Source organism: Melopsittacus undulatus, chromosome 7 (genome assembly GCF_012275295.1).
Source record: "Melopsittacus undulatus isolate bMelUnd1 chromosome 7, bMelUnd1.mat.Z, whole genome shotgun sequence".
Taxonomy (NCBI): Eukaryota; Metazoa; Chordata; class Aves; order Psittaciformes; family Psittaculidae; genus Melopsittacus; species Melopsittacus undulatus.
In genome coordinates, this window is record NC_047533.1 from 1,821,215 (window position 1) to 1,840,677 (window position 19,463).

Below are 19,463 nucleotides of genomic sequence, written 5' to 3' on the forward strand. Positions count from 1 at the left end.
CGGTCGCTGTCAGAGCGGTGTCCCCTGCCAAATAACGCTCTATCCACCAACACTGCATGATCGATTCCCCCCCTGCCAAATAGTGATCCATCCTCCGGCCCGACCCCACACCCCTGCTCTCTATGGCCCCCAGGGAGCGAGCGGCGCCCCACAGGGGGGCGCTCTAGCGCCCCGACCATAGAGCACAGCCGGCAGCGGTCGCCTAGCAACGCGCTCCCCCGCCCGGCGCGGGGAAGCTTCTGGGCGGGCGCGGTGCATTGTGGGGTGGAGGCTGTCCGGGCCGGGGGGAGCCGCAGTGAGGAGCGCCGCCGCCATGATGGTGAGTGCCATCCGTCCCCATCCGCCTCCATCCGCTGCCATCGGCCCCTCCGCTGCCCGATGGCCGCCTCCGCCGCCCCCGACACCCTCCGGGGACCGTGTTTGACGGGGTTGATGGCGGCCCCGGGCCGGGATGGGGATGATGGAGGAAGCCGGCCTGGGTCAGGGGCCTGGGATGGGCTGGGGGGGAGCGGAGCGGGCTGGAGCCGGGGTCGTGCACCGGGGCCGCGGAGCTGCCGGGGCTGTGGCTGCGGAGCCCCCATAGCGCTGGGCCCCGTTGTGTTGCTCAGGAGCAGGCAGGATGAGGAATCCCTTGGATTCCTTCTTCTTCTCCTGGATAAAGGGGTTCTGTTCCGTTAAATCCGCGCTTTGGGGGGTGAGGAACAACTCCTTCCGGTCAGTTTCACAAACAATTCCTGCTTTTAGGAATCCCGACCGTGATCCTCACACCCCTCCTGTACTCGTACACCAGCCCCGCAGCCTCATGCTCGTCAGTGCAGCAGCCGTAGTGCGGTTCTGTGCCCGCGGGTGCCTGTTGGGAGCCGGGTGTCTCACAAACCTCGGCTTGCTTTGAGCTCTGCCTCTGAGGCACGTTTGGTTTGAGCTCTGTAAGGGGCTGGTGCTGAGCGCTGGGAAACCCTGGTCTGCAGCCGCCCTTGGGGTCCTCTGTCTGCAGCACAGCTCCTTGTCGGGCCGGTGGCATCGCTTCATAGACTCAGAAAGTGGTTTGGGATGGAAGGGACCTTAAATCCCATCCAGTTCCATGGCCACGGGCAGGGACCCCTTCCACTGGAGCAGCTGCTCCAAGCCCCTGTGTCCAACCTGGCCTTGAGCACTGCCAGGGATGGGGCAGCCACAGCTTCTCTGGGCACCCTGTGCCAGCGCCTCAGCACCCTCCCAGGGAACAGCTTCTGCCTAAGAGCTCAGCTCAGTCACCCACACATCCTCCAGCAGTTGCTGTGCTTGGGGCAGCTCGGACTCTTCTTGATTTGAGATGTGAGGGGCAGAAGGCTGCTGTGTCTGTTCTGTTTAGCTTCTTGTTGGTACTGTGATACAATCACTGATCGCTGTGTAATAAATCACTGGTCTATAAGTCATTGATGAATAATAAACCACTGATCTATTTGCAGCAGTGGTGCAGGTCCCTGCTCAGTGGTTACTGTGTGTGCTGTCTTATCCAGTCAGATCACAATCAGAACTTTGCAGTTCCTCATGTGCTGGGGAAGACTTCTTACTTTGGGGGCAGTTATGGTATGATCCCAGAGGGAGACAGCTGGATGGGTTGAGAGCAGCGCTGAGGAGCAGCACTTGGGGGTGCTGGGTGAGGAGCAGCTCCCCATGACCCAGCTTCAGTGAGTGCTTGAGCCCAGAACCCCCCCGTGTGCTGGGCTGCACCCCCAGAGCGTGAGCAGCAGCTCAGGGAGAGGATCCTGCCCCTCTGCTGTGCTCTGGGGAGACCTGAGAGCAGCTCCAGTGCCTAAAGGGGCTGCAGGAAAGCTGGAGAGGGGCTTGGGACAAGGGCCTGGAGGTACAGGCCAAGGGGAATGGCTTGAAACTGCCCAAGAGAGGGGAGACTGAGCTGAGCTCTTAGGCAGAAGCTGTTCCCTGGGAGGGTGCTGAGGCGCTGGCACAGGGTGCCCAGAGAAGCTGTGGCTGCCCCATCCCTGGCAGTGCTCAAGGCCAGGTTGGACACAGGGGCTTGGAGCAGCTGCTCCAGTGGAAGGGGTCCCTGCCCATGGCAGGAGTTGGAACTGGATTAGCTCTAAGGTCCCTTTCAGCACAAACACTCCTGTGATTCTATGAATTCCCATTACACTGGGAATGATGGAAAGCATTTGGATTGTGTGAAGGTAGGGGAGTATTTAAGGATGCTGTAGGGTTTGGTCTGGGGTTTGGATGCTGTAGGGTTTGGTCATGACAGCAGCCTGCTGGGCTGTACAAGGACTTAGCTCTAGGTTATCCACAGGCTCCTGGCACTGCAGTATTGACCCTGGTGTGTGTTCTCTCTCCAGCCAACCCCGGTTATCCTGTTGAAGGAGGGCACAGACACCTCGCAGGGCATCCCTCAGCTCGTCAGTAACATCAATGCCTGCCAGGTTATCGCCGAGGCCGTGCGCACCACGCTGGGACCTCGTGGCATGGACAAGCTTATCGTGGATGATCGGGGTAAGCACTGGGTGTCCAAGTCACTGGAAATCATGTCCATATTTACACAGATCTTTGTAACAATTAAAATCAGTATTTGCTGGTTTCAGACTGCAACTGCCTCACTCCAGACTAAGCTTAAATCTTATGATAGAGGTTTGGTTTGTCTCAGTGCTCAGTTTGTATCAGTGCTCAGTTTAACACCTTGACTCTGGCCAGTGCTGTTGAAGAGAAGACAATTATTAGGCTTGCCTGAGGAACTGCTTGTTTGCTCTCTACTGGCCTGAGTTAAGGCAGCTGTGAGTTTTGTTGTGAGGTTGGGTAGATCCAATGTTAATGGGACTGGATATGAGAAAGTCCATGCCAGAAAGGAGAAACAGTGTGCATTGAACCATGTCTTCAGCTATCTTATAATTTCTATTTATTCTTTAAATGAGGCTCCTAATAACTGAAGCTACTCAGCGCTTACAGCTGAGTGTGAGGTCAGTGGATGTTGCTTGGTTGAGTTTTGCTGTTTTAGGTGTGAGTTAGGGAAGAGGCTTCCCCCCACTCTTGAAAGACTTTACTCACAGCACTCTAATCTTGCCATCCTTTCCTACATCAACCCTAGGCAAAGCCACCATCTCAAACGATGGGGCCACCATCCTGAAGCTCCTCGATGTTGTCCATCCGGCTGCGAAAACCTTGGTGGATATCGCCAAATCTCAGGATGCTGAGGTAGGAGGAGAACCTGCCTGTGCTCAGGAGCACAACCTGCAGCAGCAGCTTGTGCCTGGAGGGGCTTCTGTGGGCTTTTAACTGCTGGGAATTGCACATGGAATGCTGGTGGTTTTTCTGGTTTCTGTACTCATGCCTTCTCTTCTGTGATAGCTTTCAAGTCTGTGTCCCTGCCCATGGCAGGCGGTTGGAACTGGATGAGCATTAAGGCCTCTTCCAACCCAAACCAGGCTGGGGTTCTATGAAATCTGCTTTGCCCTTGAACCTCTTGCATGGTTTTGAAGCTCTGTCACAGCAGCTCTGCAGTGTGAGGGTGACACAACATTTCATCTCCATGCAGGTTGGTGATGGGACCACGTCTGTGACTCTGCTGGCTGCTGAGTTCCTGAAGCAAGTGAAGCCCTATGCAGAGGAAGGTCTCCATCCTCAGATCATCATCCGTGCCTTCCGCACAGCCACACAGCTGGTGAGGCAGAGCTGCATCTGCCCAGGGTTATCATGGGCTCTTCCAGACAGGAATTCTGGGCCAGAGAGCAAAACCAACACACCTTGAGGCAAAATTCATTCATGAATGGGTGTGAGGAGGCACATTAGTGATCTTGTAATGTTTTAATTCAAGCATCAGCTGCCTTTTCTGGTGTCAGTGAGCTGGTACTGCCAGTCACTGCCTTTGGAGCACTGCTGCTTCTTTTGTGTTTTCTCCCAAGGAAGAATGAATACATGGTAAAATCTGGTTCCCATTTGCCTGATGTCTACTACTCCTTAGTAAACCTTCTGTCTCATGAAGCCCATCAGTCCCACCAAGCTGAGTCTTTTATGTAGGTGAACTCCCTCTGTTTGGTTCCCCATCTCTGCTGAAGACAGTGGAGCAGCTCTGAGCCTCTTCCCAATCCTCTTAAACTTCCTTTGATGTGTTTCTTACTATGCTGGAATAGCCTAAATGCCCAAAACTTCAGTGATGTTGAAGTAAGGAATAAAAGACACCTTAAAACACAAAGAGAGGAGTCAGAGATGGGATCAGGTATGAGCATGAATCATTAATCCAGCTTTTGCCTTGTGTTTTGACAGGCTGTAAACAAGATCAAAGACATTGCTGTTTCAGTGAAGAAGGAAGATAAAGAGTAAGTTTCCCTTGGAGATGACCTGGTTGTGGAGCTGAGCTTCAGTCAGATGCTGTGAAGGTGTTTGAGTTCCACCAAGGGCAGGATAAACAGCCTCACACAAGGGTTATTCCGGAGTGCTTGGGAGTTTCCTGCTCCTCTGAGGAGATGCCCTGCTCTCACTTGGGCTGCAGTGGTGTATGTAGGCCAGTGTCTTCACTGCACATGGAGGAAGCTGGGGACCGAAATAGGTGGCCTCATTTCTTTGTTGCAGTGGTGGTGACTTGCAGCTCTCGCTGCAGTCTGGGACTGAGTATCAGATCACTTTTAGCTGTTGGTTCCTTATTTCTCTGGTGTCCCTTGTATCATCCACTCTGTTACGGAATACATTACCTGAGTTCCTGGAATCACAGATTCCCAGGTTGGAAGGGACCACCAGGATCATCCGGTCTAACCTTCCCAGGCAAAGCATGACCCAGACTGGATGTCCCAGCACCCTGTGCAGCCCAATCCTAACAGTGGCCAATGTTGGGGAATCAACACTTCCCTGGGCAGATTGTTCCAATGGTTATTCTCTTTGGGAAGCATTTTGCCTCTTGTATCCAGTTGGAATCTCCCCAGCAGTAACTTGTGCCCGTGACCTTATGTCTTTCCATGGGGCTTCTTGTACAAAGGGAGTCTCCATCTTTGTAGCCGGCCTTTAAGTACTTGCACATGGTGACAAGGTCTCCCTGAGCCTTCTCCAGGCTGAACAGTCCCAGCTATCTCAGCCTTTCCTAACACACTTCCCAGTCCTTGGGTCATCTTTGTGGCCCTTCTCTGGACCCTCTCCAGTGCCTCCACGTAACCTGAACAAAATACTTCAGAGAATGTGCCACCTTTAGAGGGTTTCATACACTTCCCACTGCCTTTGGATGAGGGAGGGGATGCTGGGCCCTGTTTGGCTCAGACCTGTGGTGTCTGAAAGCCAGCTGACCTGATCAGTGCTAGTCCAGTGCTTGGTTCTACTAGGGAGAATCATACTTTGATAGTGTGGGCTTCCTGTGTGTGCCTTGTTTTCTCTTGTCCCTAGAAGGGAGCTGATGTTTGCCTCTGTTAGAGTGGATTTGTGCCATACCTGCAGGTTTGGGAGCCTGCAGAAAGAACCAGCAAGTGAACAAGACCTGTCTCCTTCCTTTCTTGCAGTGAGCAGAGAAGCCTCCTGGAGAAGTGTGCAGCCACAGCCCTGAGCTCTAAGCTCATCTCCCAAAGCAAGGAGATCTTCTCCAAGATGGTTGTAGATGCTGTCATGATGTTGGATGACTTGTTACAGCTCAAAATGATTGGAATAAAGAAGGTGCAAGGAGGTGCTTTGGAAGTAAGTGCTCTTAGATCTGGTCCTAAAGGGGTGGCAGCCAGGGATCACAGCTTCTTTGACTGTAGCAGGAATGCAGCCTGGCTTCATAATGTCTGTCTGGGAGTTACCAGAGCAAAGCAAAGCTGTTGATGTGAGGATAAAGCTTAGTGAGTAGGGCTTTATTTCTTTGCTGCAGGTAGAGAATTTGTTCTGTTGAGCCAAACACCTTCTGACCTCTCTGTCCTCTGCAGCAGATGTTGTTACTGGGTTGGAAGGGACCTTAAGCTTCTCCAGTCCCAGCCCCTGCCATGGGCAGGGACCCCTTCCACTGGAGCAGCTGCTCCAAGCCCCTGTGTCCAACCTGGCCTTGAGCACTGCCAGGGATGGAGCAGCAACAGCTTCTCTGGGCACCCTGTGCCAGCGCCTCAGCACCCTCCCAGGGAAGAGCTTCTGTCTCAGAGCTCAGCTCAGTCTCCCGTCTCTTGGGCAGGTTCAAGCCATTGCCCTTGGCCTGTCCCTCCAGGCCCTTGTCCCAAGCCCCTCTCCATCTTTCCTGCAGCCCCTTTAGGCACAGGAGCTGCTCTGGGCTCTCCCCTTGAGGAGCCTTCTCTTGTCCAGGCTGCTCCAGCCCTCGCAGCATCTCCATGGCCTCCTATGAGTCCTGGTTGTGGGCATGAGCACTGGTTTGGGAAACACAGAAAGGAAACCTGGTGAAGGAGCTGATCCAGTGATGGGCAGGAGGGCACTGGGGTTCATACCACAGTGCTGGAATACCTGTTGTGTATGGGGCTGTGTCTGTGTATGTGGCAGGGCTGGTTCCTGGGCTGTGGACAGTTGGTGTGTCCCTGCCTGTGTCCTGTAGGTTGGGTCACTTGGGACCCTTCTGCTGAAGAATAAAGCCCTCCAGTCACTGAGTTGTTCTGTCACTGTAAACACTCTGCAGGAGCATTTTCATTGAGAACAGGCATTATAATCACCCCCAGACAACTGGTGTGGTGAGTTAGGAACATCTCAGCATCTGCTTGTGTGGTGTCTGTTCTTGGTCCCCTGGGGAGGGTGGTGTCTCCTGTGCTGGATTAAAGCAGTCCTCCTTACTCCAGATTGTTTGGCCTTTGGGTTCTGCTCTCAGACTCTGACACTTGTATGAGGATGGGGCAGGTCATTTAGCAGGTTACTTCTCAAGGTTGGTTTGTGAGAGATCCTGGAGCATCTCTCCCTGTCAGAAGAGAGGCTGTGCTTGTCCTGGCTTAGGAGGGACAGGGATCCTCTGGCCTTCAGTGCCTGGGTACAGTCACCTCTGCAGCATGTAGTTAGATACTCACGGAGTAGAAGATTCAGATGCTGGTTTCTCTCCCAGCCATGAAGTGAAGCAGTTCACATCAGGGGGCAGTGTTGGGCAGGGCAAATCCTACTGCAGAACTATCCTGGAAGTGGTAATGGAGCATGGAAAACCAAAGCAGGGGAAAACAAACCCTCGAGTGTGTGGCTGTGGATGGGAAGTATCCATCTTCAAAGGGAGAAATGGGAAAGACATCAGAGGGAGAACAGATGCTCCATCCCTTGATCTTCAGCTTGTGTGTAGCATCTTTTATTGTGGTGTCTTGCGGGTAGGAAGGGAGTGATAAAAGCTGCTTTGTGAACAGGGAGAAGATACTCACTGCTTGTTTTCCCTAAAAGTGGGTTACTCCAAAGAGACAGCACTTGGTGAACACTTTGGAAATGAGGACTCAAAGCAGGGAGTCTCCTGTGGGAGTTAGGAACACTGTGGAGAGAACCTTGGTGGGGCTGAGCCTAACACAGATCCCTGTCTTGAAGGACTCTCAGCTGGTGGCTGGAGTGGCCTTTAAGAAGACATTCTGCTATGCTGGCTTTGAAATGCAGCCCAAGAAGTATCAGTGTCCCAAAATCGCCTTGTTGAACGTGGAGCTGGAGCTCAAAGCTGAGAAGGACAATGCTGAAATCAGAGTGAACACTGTGGAGGTAAGAGCTGAAGCTCTCCTGCTTCCTTATGCCTGCTGCCTGCTTGGGAGCCCGTGGGAGAAATGGCATTCCCTTCTGCACATCCTTATCTTCTCTGAGGATAGATGGGGGTCATAGAATGCTTTGGGTTGGAAGGGACCTTAAAGATCATCTAGTTCCAGATGCCTCATGTGGGAGAAGGGAATGGCAGACTCTGAATGACAGATTTAAGGGCATGTTTCTGTTCACTCACGGTGCCTTAGCTATCCCATGATGTGCCATCAGCTTTGCCATGACCTCTTTATGCCTAATAGTGCCTTTCCAGTGCTGTGAATCCCAAAGAGCCTCTCCATATTTAAGCAAACAATTGGACAGTAGTTTTTCATCCATCTTAAAATCCCTTTATGAGCCATGGCCATTCTCTTCTTGGGAAGCTGTATGCATTTGGTTCCTGTGTATCTGTGGTACTAAAGGCCTCTGGGTGCTTTGCTTATGGGGGCTTGGCCCCACTGTGGTCTTAGTAATTGTTTGCTAAAGCCCCCTTTCTGCTGTGATGGATGCAATGGTGTTTTCTGTACTTGGCTGTTCTGGTGTTGCTGTGTCCTTGGGTGACATATCCAGCTGTTTGTGGCTGTGTTGCACTAGCAAGCAGAGCACAACAGGCCGCTGAATCCCAAACAGCCTGGTAAAGTAGGTTTCTTGGGATCAGTGTTTTCCCTCTGGGATACTGTAAGTCTCTGCACCCCAGCATCCCTGCACAGTTGTGTGAGCACCTCTCAGACATCACTATAACCCCTTCCTCCTCCTTGTGCTTTCTCTTGAGCCTTCACTGCCTCTGTACCAGCTCATCCATCCCCTTTATCAACTCCATTCTGCTTCTGGAAGCATTTTAAGAGTTGTGGCTCTTTGGCATAAATAAAGTGCCTTAAAATCCGTAGGTCTTAGGAAGCAGCTGTTTGGGGCTGAATGGAGCAGCACCACTGCTGCCTTCCTTGGAGAAGAGCTCTGTCCTTGCTACACTGCAGGATGGTGTTTGCAGCCCTCTGTAACATGAACACTTCTTCCTTTCTCCTCCCAGGATTACCAGGCCATTGTGGATGCTGAGTGGAACATCTTGTATGACAAACTAGACAGAATCCACAAGTCAGGAGCCAAAGTTGTCCTGTCCAAGCTTCCTATTGGAGATGTGGCCACTCAGTACTTTGCAGACAGAGACATGTTCTGTGCTGGCCGTGTCCCAGAAGAAGACCTCAAGCGAACAATGATGGTGAGATCCCTTCTGTCACAATGAAGGTTTGATTTAGCATTAACAGTGCCAGGCTGGTCACTCCCAGACAGGGCAGCAGTTGGTAGCTGAGCACAGAAGGATTTAAAGTTAAAATCACATCATTTTTGCCACTGTGGTTATGATGTGAAGTTGCCATATACTGACAAAGCTGTTCCTTACACACCCTCAATGCATCTGCACTGCCTTTTGGTTTCTCTGCTGTTGTTCTCTATTAAGGTCTGTACATTCCATCAGCAGAGGTTTGTTTTCCCATGTCCTTCCCTATTCCATCATGAATGGGTTTTAGCTTTCTCCTTGTAGCTGCTGGACTCCAGAACCTGTGAGTCAGCACTTGGAAGCAGCACAGTCTTGTTTTGCTGTCAGGGATTGTTTCTGCTCTTGGTGCCTGCAGAGATGCATGAGGTGGGAGGGGAACTCAAAGGGGTTTTCTCTGATGCTGGCCGTGTGGGGTGGTTGTCACAGCAGTGAAAGGCTGTGTCTGAAGAGTGGAGCTTGCTGCGCACGTGTGTCTTGTTTCTCAGTGTTGGTCATGTTGGGCTTCTTTCCTCTCCCTGCAGGCCTGTGGTGGTTCCATTCAGACAAGTGTCAATGCGCTGTCAGATGATGTCCTTGGTCGATGTGAACTTTTTGAGGAGACTCAGATTGGAGGAGAGAGGTAGATACAGCAGTTGTGAGGATGTAGTGCTGTGTAAGCATAGAATCCCAGCCTGGTTTGGGTTGGAAGGGAGCTTAAAGCTCCTGCAGCTCCAACCCCTGCCACGGGCAGGGACCCCTTCCACTGGAGCAGCTGCTCCAAGCCCCTGTGTCCAACCTGGCCTTGAGCACTGCCAGGGATGGGGCAGCCACAGCTTCTCTGGGCACCCTGTGCCAGCGCCTCAGCACCCTCCCAGGGAACAGCTTCTGCCTAAGAGCTCAGCTCAGTCTCCCCTCTCTTGGGCAGGTTCAAGCCATTCCCCTTGGCCTGTCCCTACAGGCCCTTGTCCCAAGCCCCTCTCCAGCTTTCCTGCAGCCCCTTTAGGCACTGGAGCTGCTCTGGGGTCTCCCCTTGAGGAGCCTTCTCTTGTCCAGGCTGCCCCAGCCCAGCTCTCTCAGCCTGGCTCCAGAGCAGAGCTGCTCCAGCCCTCGCAGCAGCTCCATGGCCTCCTCTGGCCTCTCTCCAGCAGCTCCATGTCCCTCTTTGTAACCCTCCTTCCACTGTGCTCTTGCAGGTACAACATCTTCACAGGCTGCCCCAAGGCAAAGACCTGCACAATAATCCTGCGGGGGGGTGCGGAGCAGTTCATGGAGGAGACAGAACGGTCCCTGCACGATGCCATCATGATAGTCAGGAGAGCCATCAAGGTAAGGACCAGAGGAGACACCTCCCTGTTGGTGTGACATCGGGGTTGTGGTGACCTTGCACAGCTCTAACTCATAGACATCACACAGCAGCATTTGGCTGAGGGCTTTGTGGGAAGATCAGGAGCTCTCAGCTGATGGAGGGCACAGACAGGCAATGTCTGATTGAGGAGCTCAAGTGCTGCTCCTTGGCCAAGGCAGTGTTGTCTCTGCAGCTTCCCAGCTGCTTTTCAGGCACCCCTGCTCTTCAGTACAGCTGTAACGTGTGCCTGCTGTGGGGTGTGCTCTGGAGACTGTCTCCATCCTAAAGGGAGCATGAGCTCCGTGCTGTGTCAGATAGATCTGCAATAGGTGTGAGTAGCAGGATTGATGTGTGCTTGTCAGAGCCTGTTAAAGCCACATGTTCCCTCCCTCTCTGAGTAACCAGTCTGCAGGGTCCCTGTCCCCTGGCTGTAAAGATGGGCTGGGAGCACCATGAGGGGAGTCTGAGGCATGTGGTGCATGCTTGCTCTGCTTGTGCAGGTGCTGGTCCTGTGTGCCAGATGCTGCCTAACGGGGGGGTGTTTTAGGCTCTGCATAGTTCCAAACTGGTCTGTGGTCACAGCCTCCTTCAGGCATCTGCCTGCTCCATTGTGGGGCCCTCCGTGTGCTGAAGGTGGATTCTGTTCCACCATGGACCTTCATAGGCTATGGGGCACATCCTGCCTCACCATGGGCTGCACCACAGGCTGCAGGGCCTGCGTGGTCTGCGCAGCAGAGCAGAGGTGCCTGGAGCACCTCCTGCCTCCCTCTGCACTGACCTTGGGGTCTGCAGGGCTGCTCCTCTCATGTTCTCACTCCTCCCTCTGGCTGAAGTTTCTCTTGTGCAGGTTTCTTTTCCCCTTCTTAAATCCCTCATCCCAGAGGTGCTGCCACCATCACTGATGGGTTCATCGCTGCCCAGCAGTGGGTCCAGCTTGGAGCCAGTTGGCTTCAGACATGGGGGAGGCTTCCAGCACCTTCTCACAGAATCCACCCCTGGAGCCCCCTCTGCCAACTCCTTCCACCCAAACTCAATACACAGTAACAAGAGTTTCCCCTTGCCTTCCAGAATGACTCAGTTGTTGCTGGTGGTGGTGCCATAGAGATGGAGCTTTCCAAATACCTCCGGGACTATTCCAGGACCATTCCAGGCAAGCAGCAGCTGCTCATAGGTGCTTATGCTAAAGCCCTGGAGATCATTCCCCGCCAGCTCTGTGACAATGCTGGCTTTGATGCCACCAACATCCTCAACAAGCTCCGAGCCAAGCATGCACAGGTAGGTGCCCACCTCTCAGCCTCCAGTTGGGGAGAACCAGTGGGATGTGTGTGGCTTCTTTCCTCCTTTTCTTCTTTCTCCTGATGGATCTGATGGAATTCAGCCCATGTGAGGTTTGTGTCCTCTTTCACATCACTTGGTGCAGGTTTCTATAGAAGGAACTGGTGTGTTTTCTCTTTGATCATAACTGTTGGGTGATGGGAGGTTTGAGTTGCTTCGTAAAGATACATCATTTGTCAAGGGGGAGCTTCTAGATTCAACGTGAAAGTCATTCACAGAATCAGATTCCATGGGTTGAAAGGACCTTACGATCATCCAGTTCCAACCCTCGTGCCATGGAATATAGGAGTTGGACAGGTGTTCTTCAGAGGAGCTGGGGATGGAAGGTCCTGGTTTCCTCCCATCATTTTGGACCTTGTGTGTGCAAACCCTTGCTCATTCAGGCAGCAGTTTGCTGCTTGGCTTCTCTCAATAGTAGCTGCTGCTTTGAGGAGTCATTCCTGCCACGTTTCATCCCACTGATGATTGTGGGAATAGAGGGATGCCCTGGAAGGAGCCAGCTCTATCTTGGGCTGCAAAACTGGGGCTGTAGGTGGTGTGGAAGCCAGTCCTGAAGGCTTCTACAGCTTCTCCCTGAGATGGAGCACACCTCTTTTATGAAGCTTTGCTGACAACAAAGGCTTTTTGGGTTTTTCCCTTAAATGTTCTTCTTGGAACAGGCTGCCCAGGGCAGTGCTGGACTCACTGTCCCTGGAAGTGTTCTTAAACCAGGCACACAAGGCCCTCAGTGCTATGGGTTAATGGTGGCCTTGGCAGTGCTGGGGTGAGGGTTGGACTCGATGACCTTAAAGGTCCTTTCCAACCTGGTTGATGCCAAGATTCTTCCTTCACACAGCAGGGTCCAGTCTCTGCCTCTCCCTGCTTGTCTTTGCTTCCAAGTGCATGGCTTGAAGTCCCAGACTGGTTTGTGTTGGAAAGGACCTTAAAGCTCCTCCAGTTCCATCCCTGTGCCACAAGCAGGGCCACCTTCCACTGGAGCAGCTGCTCCAAGCCCCATCCGACCTTCCCAGCCCTCTAACAAACACCCTGTCCCCTCTGTGTCCCTCAGGGGGGCACCTGGTACGGTGTGGACGTCAACAACGAGGACATTGCTGACAACTTCGAGGCCTGTGTATGGGAACCAGCCATCGTGCGCATCAATGCGCTGACAGCCGCCTCCGAGGCCGCCTGCCTCATCATCTCCGTGGATGAAACCATCAAGAACCCTCGCTCCACTGTGGATGCTGCACCCGGTGCCCGGGGCAGGGGTCGAGGTAAAGCCCACAACCACTGAGACCTGCTCCCCACGGGGCTGGAGCTCTCCTCCATCATGCAAAGTGAGAAGGAATTAGGATTTCAAGGTGAATTAAGAGGCCCTGCACCATGTGGGCGCTGTGAGGGCTTCAGGCAAACACTGACCTTGTTGCATTAGAGTCAGGTCTTGGCCTGGGTACCACAGCCTCCCTGGGAGATGCTCAGCCCCAACATTCTGCACAGCACTGATGTCCTTAGGCTTTGCCTCACCATTCCACATGGAAGCTGCGTTGAGTGGAGCCCTTTGGGCCCAGGCAGGTTGTGCAGCCACTGTGGGGCTGGTTTGTATTTATACTCCTTTTACTTCCTTTCTGTTGTCCTGCTGGAGAGTTGGAATCCAGGCTCAGAATAAAGAGGTGACTTTGTTTCAGTGGCACATTTGGGGCTCTCTCTGTTCTCTGCTGCATGCTTCCCCCTGCAGGGTGAGTTAAAGGTGGACCTCTCAGACTGGTTTTTGCCCTGTCCAAAAGCAGGTTCTGTGCTGGGAAGCAGGATCTGCTTCCCTGTGTTTCCCATACATTTACTTTCTTGCAGGGGCTCTCATGGAGCTCCCACCTATTGCTCAGTGATGTTTCTGCTTGCTTTTACTTAACTGTCCATTTAAATCTCATCTTTTCCTTCCTAGAAGGAGGCTCAGAGCAGTAGCTGTGTCTGTCTCTGCCCCACTGAGGGGCTGTGTGGGGCTGATGGTACTTCAAGGCTGCATCCTGGCACTGGGACCATCTCCCACAGGAAATCCCTTTGGGGAATAGGGAGATGCTTGAGTCTGATAGGTTGAAAGTGGTAATAGAGTGGCAGAAGTGTGGTATCTGTTCCATCCCAGCCCTTTAAGATCTCATTTAATCAGGGAAGTTGATGGTCTGTTACACCATGGAATGTTCATAAAGCTCTGCCATGTGCAGACATGGGGGGCATGGGGCATGGCCCTTCATGTGCCAGTTGTGGCTCTTCCTCTCTGCTGAAACACGTTCAGCAGCACGTGAGGCTTTGTACTGAAGAGCCAGTGCAGCCCCAGCTTCTGGGTTAATGGGGAGGGGGGTCCCCAGAGCACAGCAGAGGGGCAGGATCCCCTCCCTGAGCTGCTGCTCACGCTCTGGGGGTGCAGCCCAGCACACGGGGGGGTTCTGGGCTCCAGCACTCACTGACGCTGGGTCATGGGGAGCTGCTCCTCAGGGCTGCTCCATCCATGCATCCCTCAGCCTGTGTTTGTGCTTGGGAATGCTCCCACCCTTGCACTTGGCCTTGTTGAACTCCATGAGGTTTGCATGGTCCCACCTCTCCAGCCCATCCAGGATGGTCAATAACCAGGGAACTGGGAATCCTTCAGCTGTCGGGGCTCTCCTCCACCAAAAATCAGTCCCCGTTTTCTTTGTTTTTAACTCAGCTCTGTTCAGAAATACACATTTAAGGCTTCTCCAGCAGAGAACTGGCATGAAAGTGTTCAAACTCACCTATTCCCTCTGCAGTGGTCCAAGATCAGCCCCCTCCATTGCTGAGGGTCATTGGGATGGGAGCTGAATCCATCTCATTCCTTTCAGAGCCCTCCCTTTGCCCACTGCTGCCTCCAGGCTCTCTGACAGCATCTTCCACATGCAGAGCAGACTGAAAGCCCCACCTCAATCTCCAGAGTCTTTATTCAACACCGAATCATAAAATAGCTCTTTACACACCTTGGGAAGAGGGTTAATTCTTGGGATTTCCTGGAATTCTTTAAATACACATGGTTTACACTCGGCAAATGTCAAAGCAACAACATCAAAGTGCATCTACAGGTGATAGTACCAACCAAAGTGCTAAGGACACGGTCTCCTGCCACCACCACCACCACCTCCTTGTCCCTTGTCCCCACACCCCCTGTCCCCACCGCTCTTCCCAGTGGATTTAGCAGCCAGGACCCGGTTTAGCAGGAGCAGGGGATGGGGAAAAGGGACGTTTGGTTCTCCAGACACTGGCACATGGCTGCAAAAAAGACTTAAAATAGACCTCCATTTGGATAGAGTTAAAAAAATACCAACTCAGGAGGCAGCTGCTGCCTTTGGGAATGCTGGAAAACCACCGGAGCAGCCGCTGCCGTGAGGTGCTTTAGGGATATGATTGTGATTCCTGGATTTTATATATATATATATCACATATATATATATATTTCTCTCCATCCTCTGATTATCTCAAAGCAAGAGAAGCCAAAAGCCATCCCACACCATTGCACCCATTTGGCCCCGGCCCCAACTGCCTCATCCCACCCCTCCACGGGGCTCGATCCTGAGGCTGGATCAAACAATCCCAGTTTTCCCTCTGTCATCCCAGGGAGGATGTGCAGCAGCTTCTCCATGGGCAGAAGGGATCGTTCCACCCACCACAGAGGTTACTTTGCCTCCCATGGTGGGGAATGTCAAGCATCAGTACCACTCGTGATGCTTTGGTTGCAACCAACTATCTCCAGTTGCTAAAATCTCTCCATTCCATGTTCTTTTTCTCTTGGATTTTAGTATTTTAAAGCATTTTGTGATTTGGCACCAATTCCCAAGTCCTTTTTACTCCTCCCAGATGCTTTTATTTCATCCCAACCTGCAGGTTTTCAACCCAAAATCAGGAAACCAAAGCATGGGTTGGGTTGGAAGGACCTTAAAGCTCCTCCAGCTCCAAGCCCTGCCATGGGCAGGGACCCCTTCCACTGGAGCAGCTGCTCCAAGCCCGTGTCCAACCTGGCCTTGAGCACTGCCAGGGATGGGGCAGCCACAGCTTCAATGAGGAACCAAGTCCTGAGGTGGGTTCTCCTATAGGAGCCACCAGAACACATCCACCAACCACTTCCAGAGCCTTTATCAACACTTCCCATGGGGGTTTTGGTCTGGTTTAACCCCATTTAGAGCCTTCTGGAGGATCCAAGCACACTGTGCATGGATGTTCCTTGAGGGCCAGCTGGGATCATGCCTCATGGCAAGAAATGGGTTGTTTTTCCTGCTTCCTTTGCTTGATAAAGAGGTTTAAAACCTCATTGGGCAGAGCCAGTGTGAGAATTCCTCTTTCCTTCACGACCTTCCACCACTGCTCCCATAAAGGGATGGAGGCAGCTGGTCCCTGGAGCATCCTCAGCTCCTGGGGGCAAAACACAACACCCCACTGAGAAAAATAGGGATTTGGGATAAATGTGACCTCCAAGCTGGTTTTGCTGGTGGTGTTCCTCTTGAGATCCCAGTACCCAAATTTGAGTGAAGCTTATGCCACAAATAGGGAAATCTGGGGCAAACTCACCGGAAAAGTACTAAAATTCCATTAAACTGATCCTGTGGGAATCGGGGTTGGCAGGATCCATCAGCTCCATCCATCCAACCTCCTTCAGATGGGGCCATCACCATGATCCTCAACTAAAGCTTCTCACCACTGATGCTCAGCCCATGTTGGGTGGCTGTGCCCTGGCTCTCTCTGGGATTGTCATTGCAGAGGCACTGCGGGGCTTCTCTAGGGTCTCGTATGGGGTTGAGTTCATGCTGCTGCCGTCCCTTCCCTACCAGCACCCTGATTTCAAGGCATTCCCAGGGGATTTGGTAATTTCTCCATCATATCCAGGGGAAATGGAGTTGAAACCCCACGATGGATGTGGGGAATCCATGGGCAGCATTGCCAAAACATCCCCTAGGAATGGGGGAGGGAGAACAGCAGGGAAAGGATCAATCTGACCTTTCAGTGGAGGAAACAGGGAGCTCTTAATGAACTCGTTGCCATTAACAACATGGCTAATGAGGAGCTACCAGGAGAGGTGCAGGGCTCTGGTTACCACCAAGCCTGTGTCACTGTGCAGGGTTCCTTCATCCCAGCTGAGGAGGAGGAGGAGGAAGTGACCCATCTGAGCCCAGGAAACAGTCATGGAGTGGTTTGTGTTAGAAGGGACCTTAAAGCTCCTCCAGCTCCAACCCCTGCCATGGGCAGGGACCCCTTCCACTGGAGCAGCTGCTCCAAGCCCCTGTGTCCAACCTGGCCTTGAGCACTGCCAGGGATGGGGCAGCCACAGCTTCTCTGGGCACCCTGTGCCAGCACCTCAGCACCCTCCCAGGGAACAGCTTCTGCCTCAGAGCTCAGCTCAGTCTCCCCTCTCTTGGGCAGGTTCAAGCCATTCCCCTTGGCCTGTCCCTACAGGCCCTTGTCCCAAGCCCCTCTCCAGCTTTCCTGCAGCCCCTTTAGGCACTGGAGCTGCTCTGGGTTCTCCCCTTGAGGAGCCTTCTCTTGTCCAGGCTGCCCCAGCCCAGCTCTCTCAGCCTGGCTCCAGAGCAGAGCTGCTCCAGCCCTCGCAGCAGCTCCATGGCCTCCTCTGGCCTCTCTCCAGCAGCTCCACATCCTCATGTTGAGGACACCAGAGCTGCACACACGGTGGCTCCTGTTCAGTTTCCCCTCACCCAACACCTCCAAGTCCTCCTGAGGCTGCTCTGAATCACTTCTCCACCCAACCTGTAGCTGTGCCTGGGATTGCCCAACCCTGGTGCAAAACAATGCGAAAGGTGCAAAACGGGGCAGAAAACCCAACTTTCCATCTTAATAACCCTCAAACCTCCTCAAGATCTCGTGGATTTTGGTAAATATGCGGCTTTGCTAAGCCAGAAAGTGGACTTTTTGGGAATCACACCCCAAGGGGAGGGGGATGAGTTGGTCTGGTCACACCAAAGCACCAATTTTGGGGTGAGGTTGTCCTGCTGCAACTCACAAAACCCTCATGGCAGCAATGGGATGGGGGCATCCGCATCCACCCAACGCTCCACATCCACCAGCCATGGCCACCAATGGCACCAGCTCACTGATGGGCACTGGAGGTTTCTCCACGTGTCCCCAGCATCTCCCCCTCCTTTCCATCATCCCATCCTCCCCTTCCCATGGCCTGGAGGAGCCAGGTGAGGAGCTGGGAACACAGCAAACCTGGAGCCATCCACCTTCAGTCTTCATGACTCTCCAACACGATAGTCTTTAAGCATAGAGGGTATAAACATGCTGAGGATAGAACTTGCCTTTAAACTCTTCTCTTTTCCTTCTTTTCTGTATAGAAATAAATACTTTGTGGTTTTTCTTATTTTAAAGGGAATTTCACAAGTCTCTGCACTGTTTCCAATGGGAGCATCTCCACTTGGGACCACGTTGGTGGGATGAAGGATGGATGGTCCCCAGGTGGTCATAGCATTGCTGAGTGGTTCTTTTTTGCTGGTTGGGGCATCTCTTGCTCTTCTTGCCCCTGGATTATGCATGTTCCAACCTCCTGGGGTGGAGGTAAAGTGGTGGTGGGCACCTTGGGAGCTCATCCAATGCTGCCCATTGGGATATGATGGGACAAGGTGGTTTCTCACAGGCTTTTTTGGGCTCCCACATTCTGTCCCTACAGGGAACAGCCTTCTCCTGGAAAGCTGCAGTCACAGGGGGAATGGGGTGCTTCAAATAGGGGATTATGGCCAAGAACCTTACCCTGTTTCAGAGGAGACAGCATGAACAGGACGATGGGTGGATGACATGGTCTCCTGAGGTGCTTCCTGGGGTTGGAGACCTCCAGCCCACCACCAGCTTCATTTGGAATCCAGTTTGGTTTCTATCAGGGTCCCAATGGGCTGTCACACACTGGTTACCTCAGCTGAGGTCTGCAGCTCTCATGCCATAGATGAAGAAGGAAGGTGGTACCAAGATGGGTCCACAGCCTTCATCCTCCCGGGGGATGCTCCATGGCAACCCATCACCCCCAGGATGCCCTGCGAAGGGTTGTTTCCTCACATCCACATTGACCAACAGGCACCGAACCCTCCAACGATGGTCCAAAGAGGACAACCCCCAGATCTGCTTTACTCTGTTGGCTCCTCTCAGCTCAGCACATTGGGTCCAATCCTGCCTGGTTGGGGCTCAGGGTTGCAGGGTGCTGACATGCCCCTGCTGCTGGCAGTGCTGTGATGGGTGTCCCCATGGCATGGACACCTCCTGGCACCTTCAGGGTGGAGGATGGAGATGCCTGACCCTACTGGATGCATTCCCAAAGCCTTTTCCTTTGGAATAAGGGTATTTTGGTGGTGACGGTGTCCTCGCAGGTGGAAGATGGAGAAGAAACAAAGAGGGATTAAAACCCAGCTGTGGCCATAGGTAAAGGATGTACAGGGCAGTTGGGTTGGTGCTTTCACAGCAGCTTTGGATGTCAGGAGTTTGGCCAGGATTTCTCCTTCAGGATGCTCAGGAAGGTGATGAGATGGCAAACGTGGGTATCCCATTCCAGTCCCGATCTCAACGTGGGACAATGGTGGATGCTGATGGGAACAGAAGCATGATCTGTGCTTCCTGGTGGATGAGGACTTTGGAGATGGTTTATTGCCTTGGCAGGAGGGTTTGGGTGGGCAGGAGGTGAGGCTGGAACCGTCATCTCCATGGTGTCCTCTGGCTCCTACAGCCCCGAGATGCAGCTCTACCACCTGTGCTTGTGCTGTGGTGGCTGCTGGTTCTGGACAGCGTTATCCCAGGTTTGGGTGTCCCTCTGGTACACAAATGGACATGGAAACAGGTGGAAATCCTGCAGGAATGCCGGGCACCGTTTCCTCTGCAGGAACAGCCCCTTCCCACCCAACCTCCATCATCCCATGGATGGATAAGGATGCTCCA

The 19,463-nt window shown here is 53.0% G+C and overlaps 1 protein-coding gene across 1 annotated transcript; it reads left to right on the forward strand.

The window, feature by feature from the left end:
• The first annotated feature begins 230 nt into the window (after positions 1-230).
• On the forward strand, positions 231-13,229 carry CCT7 (chaperonin containing TCP1 subunit 7). Its single transcript, XM_034064837.1, has 12 exons — positions 231-319; positions 2,331-2,484; positions 3,074-3,180; positions 3,521-3,646; positions 4,249-4,301; positions 5,466-5,637; positions 7,432-7,596; positions 8,654-8,842; positions 9,421-9,518; positions 10,072-10,204; positions 11,292-11,498; positions 12,607-13,229. The coding sequence occupies exons 1-12, from the start codon at positions 314-316 to the stop codon at positions 12,829-12,831; spliced, it is 1,635 nt and encodes a 544-aa protein (XP_033920728.1). The 5' UTR covers positions 231-313; the 3' UTR covers positions 12,832-13,229.
• The last annotated feature ends 6,234 nt before the right edge of the window (positions 13,230-19,463 follow it).

Excerpts from the sequence above, each read along its gene's own strand:
- CCT7 (XM_034064837.1), top strand. Across the intron at positions 3,647-4,248 it reads TCCGCACAGCCACACAGCTG|GCTGTAAACAAGATCAAAGA; the intron begins GTGAGGCAGAGC and ends GTGTTTTGACAG. Across the intron at positions 5,638-7,431 it reads TGCAAGGAGGTGCTTTGGAA|GACTCTCAGCTGGTGGCTGG; the intron begins GTAAGTGCTCTT and ends CCTGTCTTGAAG.